Source organism: Nannospalax galili, unplaced genomic scaffold, assembly GCF_000622305.1.
Source record: "Nannospalax galili isolate Female #2095 unplaced genomic scaffold, S.galili_v1.0 scaffold1631, whole genome shotgun sequence".
Taxonomy (NCBI): Eukaryota; Metazoa; Chordata; class Mammalia; order Rodentia; family Spalacidae; genus Nannospalax; species Nannospalax galili.
The window spans coordinates 1,167,223-1,175,230 of record NW_008329035.1 but is presented as its reverse complement, the minus strand read 5'-3'; the positions used below and the strand labels follow the sequence as shown (position 1 = coordinate 1,175,230).

The window sequence follows — 8,008 nt, the reverse complement described above, 5'->3', positions numbered from 1 at the left end:
GAAGCTTGAGAGTAGCCACGTCACTCTCCTGGGAGCACCGCCCTCCGACCCGCCTCGCCTTCCGTAGTCCCGCCCTCTGACCCACCTCGCCCCCTGTCCCGCCCCGCCCTCTGGCCAGCCCCACCTACTCTCTGTGTGCCCCGCCCTCTGGCCGCCTCGCCCCCTGCACGCCCCGCCCCCTGGGGCAGTTATGGGCTTGGGCCGCGCGCGCCTCCTCTGCTTGACTAGAGGTCCTTACGCTGGGCTTGTAGCGCCGTATCGGCGCCCGCGCCCGCTGAGGGCTCGCGGCTCCGGCGCGCCTGGCGAGCTCCGGCCGTGCGCTGTGAGAAGGCCGGGCGGCGGGCGGTTAGCGCTCCGCTCGGCGGGCTGGGAGGAGCGGCACGCCGGGCGCTTCACGGCCTCGGCGGGCGGGTTCCGTATCCCAGGACCTAAGCGGGTCGGTGCCCCAGCGCGGAAAGACGGGCGGCCGGGATCCGTGGACCCGGACTGCCCCTGGCTGGGCAGTAGGCTGGGGCCAGGGGCCGACCATGTCCGCTCGCGCCCGGGTGTCTGCCGCTCTCTCTCGGGAGGACCCGCCCGCCGTGGCCGCCGACCGGGAGGCGCTGTTGGCGGCGGCAAGCCGGCGGGCGGAGCAGCCGGCTCTTGGCGAGCGGGAGGGCAAGGAGGCGGCGAGGGAGGAGCGGGCCACGGCCACCAGCGCCGGGGCGCGGGGGGGGCCGTCGCCGGCGCTCGTGCTGGGACATAGCGTGCCCCAAGCAGCCGTACCCGTGAGGCCGCTGGCGCTGCACCTGGCGCACAAGGCGCGCGGGCCAGGGGGTCCCTTCGGCGGGGAGGCCTTGCCACCTCCGCCGCCGCCGCCAGCACCGTCCCCACCCGAGGATGCCCGCGACGACCCTGCGGCGGCCGGCCCCGAGGACAAGAAGCCGCCGCCTCCTAAAGAGAACCCTTGGACCAAGAAGCCGCCGCGGCACCTGTCCCCCGTCGGCACCGCTGCGCCGCCGCCCGTGGAGGACGCCCCGGAGGCCGGTGAGTGCGGCCCGCGGGGGAGGCAGGCCTGTCCGAGGTGTTGGGTTCCAAGGTGTCATTCAGCGTGCCGATTTACATAAATGGACATCTGGGAGAGGGAGCGACAGGAAGAGGTGGGACCTCAGGTTCTCCTTGACGGGTAGGGGCACGACGTGGGTGACGGGGCAGCGCGGCCCGCACCGGTTCTGCCTCCACGTGCCGGTGACTTGCAGAGGCCACTAGCTCCGAGAGGAGATCGCGGGGTGCCCTGTGGGAAAGTTTCTGTGGACTTGCTGCTCAGTGGAAGCGAGTCGCAGTAAGCGGATTTGTGTGGAAGCGCGATCGGGGTCTTTCGGGAAATCGTTGGGAAAGGGGGCCACGGACAAGTGGCCCTGGACGTCGCTGATACTAAAGTGCTTTTCGGTTGTGATAGGATCCTTGATTCGAGAGACTGGATTGATTGCAGGTTGAGTCAAGTGGTAGTCTCCGCGTTAGATTAGGTTGTAAGGTTGCGTTTGATGGCTGACTCGGGCATTATGGCCCTCGGGGCTTTATCTTGCTTGTAGCAACTGCAGTTTAAAAAGTAGTATTAAGATGGGCCGGAAGGGGTGGCGCATGCCGGTAATTCTATGACTCTGGACGGTTGAGGCAGGAGTTCGATTTCAGCCTGAGCTACTTAGTGACATTTTCTAAAAGAAGTGAAAATGGAAATTCTAAGCTGTGTTGTTTTTTATATGGAATCTGTGTCTATTGATTTGCAAGTTTTCACTATTATTGAAAGTTAGTGAAATAGCCAGAGTTTGTGTTTACAGGGTGTGATGGTCAAAAGTAATAAAAGAATGTACGAATGTAAGATAATTGTATCTCTCCTACAGGGGGAGATAAATGTTCAGTCCATTTTGTTTCTTAGCTTTTGCTTGGAAATTCTCATTAATTTTTGTTTGTTGGTATTTTGTTTGATTATTTTTGAAACTAGATTTTTTGTGTGTGTGTAGCCCAGGCTAGCCTGGAGTTTCAGATCCTCCTGCTGCCTCCTCCAAATTGCTGGGATTATAGGCACCACACTTGGCTTTCTTTATTAGTTCTTACTAAATTTTGGCACTTACAGAAAAGATAAAAACTTTAAAATTTTACTCCGTGTTTAATATTGGTGTAATCCCCATCTAGCTGCAGAGATCTATTTGTTTACTACTATTCTAACTGAAGAGAACACTCTTATGCAAAAATCTCCCTAAAATTTAGCAAAGAAAAAAAGCCCTAGTGGATCACTTTATTGGCTGTAACCCCACTACTTCTAGATTTATAGTTTTACATGATAATGCTGGGGATGAACCCAGGGCTTTGTGCATGCAAGGCAAGTAAATACTCTTCTCATCACCTCTGCAGACCTCCTACTCCCACTCAGGAATTTTAATTACAAATTACTTGGAAAAAATATTTAATAGTTTACATACTTGTGCCTCTGATCTCCAATCTTTTTTGGAGATTAAGAATATTGAGACACTTAGCTGGAAATGGTGGCCTGTACCTATAACATCACCCCAAAGGATGAGACAGGAGGATCATGGGTTTGAGGCCAGCTTGGGTCCCCAGCAAGACTTTGTCTCAAAATATTAAAAAGAATTTCAGTTTTGCTGATGTCTCTATACTGATAATTCTTTCTTCTTCGGTTTATTCTGCACTGAGAAGAATACCTTTATTCAGATCTGAAGCAGTAACTGGTCTCTTCCCAACCCTGACTCTTCACTGTTCCTCCATAGTATCTAATAGGTGTAACTTAAATAAGAGATTGTAGTATAGGAATGCGCTGTTCTGAGAGAAGTGAATGCTAGTGTAGTTATTAACTAACTACTTAGTTGACTTTGGCATCTTGTTTTATTTTGTTTGGTTTTTGTTTTGTTTTGTTTTGTAATGCCATTTGGCTAAATTTTTCTGGCTAGCAACGAATTCTCAATCCTCCCATCTTGGCCTTTCTAGTAGGTAGGGTAATAGGCATAAATGAACCACTGCTCCCAGCTCTTCCAGCTCTGAACACTAGAGTGCTGTCTACATGCAGCCACTGTGCTCACCTCTCATTTTCATAAGCAAATTGACCACTTCAGGAATAATGAAATAGCCATGTGTAGTGACAGGCACCTGTTGTTCCAGCTACTCAGAAGGTGCAACCTGGAGGATCAGTTGGACTTAGGCATTTGAGACTAGCCAAGGCAATATAACGAGGCCCTCCCTACATAAAAAATAATATAGTAATAAATAATGAAATAGATCCAGAGATCATTAAATTAGCAGGCTATTGAAGGATGCTTATAGAACTTATTCTACAAAATAGGATACCCTTAAAAGAAAAAGAGGGAGATATTGATTATGCTATAATAACAGAATTAAGCCAGGTCTATCTACTCTATTAATGAAGTAAAAGAATTACATTCACAACTTTTCACTAGAAACATTATTACTAGAGATAGATACATTATAGGGAGCATGGGGGTGGTGGTTAGGACAGCTCATGAACTTTATTTAGTACATTTATTGTGTGTATATGTGTGGGTGCATGCCACAGTGCCACATGCGTAGCGGTCAGAGGATGGTTCTCTGTAGGAGCCAGTTTTCTTTACATCATTTGGATTCTGGGGATCAGACTCAGGTCAGGCTTAGTGGAAGTGCCTTGACTTGGTGAGCCATGTCACTAGCCCAACTTTCTTTACTGCAGATAGAAGTCAGTGTCCCTGTTCCCGTGTCGTGTCATACCCCCCCTCACCCTCCCGCTGTTTTGAGATACTATCCTCTACTTTTAGGATGGATCTTGTGGTGTTTTGCTGTTTCTGGAAACCCAGATAAAACACTTTTTAGCCAATGGATGACTCACCTAAGAGGCCAAGAGCAGTGTCTTGAATTCAATATTGAAACCAGATAGACCGTCTCAAAGTGTGTCCTAAGTTGTGTTAGTTATAATTATTTTACGAACCTTATTAAGTCACAGTCTGGAACTTGTTAATCACTTGCTTATAGCAGTGGTTTGCATAGTAAAAAATCAGTCTTCTAGTGTAATTTTACAAAAATTTGGAATACTATTTTGCCCATTTTTTTCATCTTATTTATCTCTTACCTTGTTGTTGCTTTTCATCAACCCACTTTTCTCCCAGTATGTTTTCCAGAAATCTCAAATGAGCTTACAGTTAATACACTTACAAAATTATATATGTATAAATATATTCACCTTATAAAAATAAAACTGTTGCAGTTGGAGATACAGCTCAGTTGGTAGGGTGCTTACCTCACATATCACATACCTGAGACCCTGGGTTCGATCCCAACACCAAAAAACAAAGCCAAGGACAGGGTTTCCCTGTTGCCCCATTGACCTGAAACTATGTAGACCAGGTTAGTCTTTATTTCACAGATATCTGACTGCCTCTGCCTCCCTAGTGTGGGGATTAAAGCCTTGTGCCACCATACCTGGCCACATAGAACTTTTGATCTTTTTATGTCCCCTTCAAAAAAATCATGTTACTGATTAATTGATTTACTGTTTTGTTTTCTTGAGGTCTTTCTATGGAATTACTTCCAAATACTATGCACTATAGATCTATAGATGTGCTTAGAACATAAAATTTCATCCACCATTTTTTCACTTAACATATTGGCTTTTTTTTTTTTTTTTGAGACAATGTCTTACATAGCTGAGGCTGGCCTTGAACTCAACTAAGAGGCTAAATTTGACCTGAATTTCTCATCCTCCTGCTTCCATTCCTAAATGGTAGGGTTACAGGACTGTGCCAACATGTACCAATGTCTGGCTAATCCTTTTTCATTTAAACTCACTTTAAAAATGGCTGGAGTAGTCTATAAACTATAAAATTTAGCCATTGACTATTGAGTCTTGCTTGTTTCCCTTTCCTTATCTAGACAGAACAGAGTATTTTATATTTATCTTCTGTCCTGGTTTGTTTCTTCATTGCTATGACAAAACACTCTGACCCACTACCAACTTGGGGAGGAAAGGGTTTGTTCAGCTTACATCTCCCAGGTTGCAGTTCATCAGGGAGCCCAAGGTAGGAACTCAGGGAAGGAACCTAGAGGCAGGAGCTGGAACATAGGCCATGGAGGAACCCTGCTTACTGGCTTGCTCTCCTGGCCCTGCTCAGCCTACTTTCTTATGCCACACAGGCCCACCTGCCCAGGGGTGGCACCACCCACAGTGGGTTGGGCCCTCCCATGTCACTCATCAAGAAGATGCCCCTCAGACATGGCCACAGGCCAGTCCAATAGAGGTAATTTCCCCACTGAGGCTCCCTCAACCCAGGTGTGTCAAGTTGACACTAAAGCTATCCAGCACATCTTCTATATTCATCTGTGCCTTTCTCTAGGATCAGTGCTGATATGGAATTGTTATACCACAGGGTATTTATTTTTGACACATTGCTTTCTAGTGACTATAAATTGATATTTCCATTATTAGAGTGGGAGAGAAAAATAAGCCTTTCCTTGTTTTTAAGTTCTTGGACTGTTTTGTTGTCTGATGTGGGAGTCTTGCTGGCCATGCCTCAGCTTCTAAAGTGCTAAAATTACAGGCTGGCACCCCCACCCCTATCTTTTTTGACACTTTGAAAACATTCATTTAATGGAACAAAATGGCATTTTACTACATTTTCCCCTTAAATAAGGTGAAATCCTGATACTGTCAATACATTTTACTTAAAACTTTGATAAAAGTTCTGGTCATAAGAACTAAGGTGAGTAAAATAACCCCAGCTGTGTTAAAATTATTGTTTAGATTATCTAAGCTGTCAAAAGCAGTTTTCCAGCCTTGCATGGTGGTGGACATATTTAATCCCTGCACTTGGAGGCCAGCCTCCTCTATATAGCAGGTTTCAGGTCAGCTGGGGCTTTAGGGAGATCCTGTCTCAAAAAAAGAAACCATTAAAAACAAAACAAAACACACAGTTTTCCAGTACAGGGAGATGGCTCAGTGGTTAGATTGCTTGTAGGCAAGCCAGAGGACTAGAGTTCAGTTCTCAGAAACCCATGTAAAAGGGTGGTGGCAGCCCACCTGTAATTCCAGTCCCTGAAGGCAGAGACAAGGAGTCCACAGAGCAAGTTGTCAATGAGACTAGCCATATTATCCAGCTCTGAGTCTGACTGAGAGAACCGTTCTCAATGAATAAGGTATAAGAGTCATCCAGGAAGATTCCCAACAGCAACCTCTGGCTTCCATATGCACACACATGCACCTACATACACACAAAGACATACACACACACATGCACACACACACACACACACACACAAAAGGAAAAAGAAAAAGCAAAACAAGCCACACACACACACACACACACACACACACACACACTCACGTTTCTATAGGTGGGAGTAGTGGAGCATGCCTGTAATCCCGTCACCTAGAAAGTGGAAGTAGGAGGATCAGGAATTGAAGATCATGCTTGGCTACGTAAGGAGTTGGAAGCCACTTTGGACTTTGCTATATGAGATCTTGTCTCAATCAAAACTCAGTCAAAACCAAAACAAAACTCATAAAACATTAAATTCTGTTATTAAGGACATTTCTCTAGTTTAACTTAAATGTATCATTTAGTATTGAAATTAAAAGATCGACTTTTATTCTTAGGTGATCAAAATACTTTATTTTTAATTTATGTTGGTTTCATGATTATAAATGTCTATTTAAGGACTGAGTATATAGTTTAAGAACTGAGTTCAATAGTAGAGCACTTCTCCAGCGGGCCCAGGACCTTGGGTTTAATTCCCAGCACCGCAAAGGCTAAAAAAGGATAAGTAAGCCTAGTGCAATTGTGCAGGCCTATAATCCCAGCATTCAGAAGACTAAGGCAGAAAGGGGATCCCAAATGAGTTTTGAGGCTATCTTGGGCTACATAGCAAAATGTTGTGTGTAGCTACACACATGTCACAGTAGTGTGGTAGTCAGAGGATAACTTGAGGTAGTTGGTTCTCTCTTTCCACAGTGTGAGACATAGGGATCAAACTCAGGTCATCAGGTTTGGAAGAAATGCCTTTACCTACTATATTATTTTTTTCTCTGACCCTCATTATATGATTTTCAATTATATAAAATAGTTTGTATATAGTTGTATTTTGTAACAATGGGCTTATATAGTTTATTTAGCAGTTGACCTGTTGATCAGCAGTATTTTGGAGCGCTTTCTTTTTTAAAAAATTTTATGTGTGTGAGGGTATTGTCTGCATGGAGGTACATGCACCTGTGTTGTGCAATGCCTGCAGAGGACAGAAGAGGCTGGAACTGGAGTTACAGATAGTTGTTAGCTGCCATGTAGGTGCTGGGATTTGAACCTGGGTCTTCTGCAAGAACAACCAGTGTTCTTAATCGCTGAACCATCTCTCCAGCCCCACACTTCTTTTTTTTAAGACAGGGTCTCCTGGTAGCCCCAGCTGGCTTGGAACTTGTTATGTAGACCAGGCTGGTCCAGATCTCAGAGATCTGCCTGCTTCTGCCTCTGAGTACTGGGATTAAAGGGATATATCACTATGCCTGGCCTTGGAACACATTTTTTCACATTGTTGAGGGAAAAGCTCTTTAAAGGTTGTATACTTTGTAACTTATAAAATATATGTGATGCTGGGGGCTGGAGAGATGACTCAGCAGCTAAGAACACTGGTTGTTCTTGAAGAAGACCCCATTTGAATCCCAGCACCCACATGGCAGCAAACAACTGTCTGTAACTCTAGTTCCAGGGGATTCTACAGCATCTTCTGTCTTCTGAGGGCATTGCATGACACAGGTGCACTTACCTACATGCAGGCAATACATGCACACATATAAAATAAAAATAATAGTAAATAAAATATTAAAAGATATGTATAAGATGTATGTGTGGGTGCCTGCATATGTATGTACATCATGTACGTGCAGTGACTATGAAGGCCAGAAGACAGCATTGGATTCCCCTGGAACTGGAGTTACATGTGGCTGTGTGCTGGGAACAGAACCTGGGCCGTCTGCAACAGC

At 45.8% G+C, this 8,008-nt stretch overlaps 1 protein-coding gene across 1 annotated transcript in view; it reads left to right on the top strand.

Annotated features, from left to right (window-relative positions):
• Positions 1-231: 231 nt before the first annotated feature.
• The window catches only part of Larp1b (La ribonucleoprotein domain family member 1B), a gene marked incomplete in the record, with an annotated part of 109,095 nt that continues 101,318 nt past the window's right edge, over positions 232-8,008 (top strand). Inside the window, 1 exon segment of the mRNA XM_017797383.2 lies at positions 232-1,026. Coding sequence (XP_017652872.2) covers positions 528-1,026 — 499 coding nt within the window.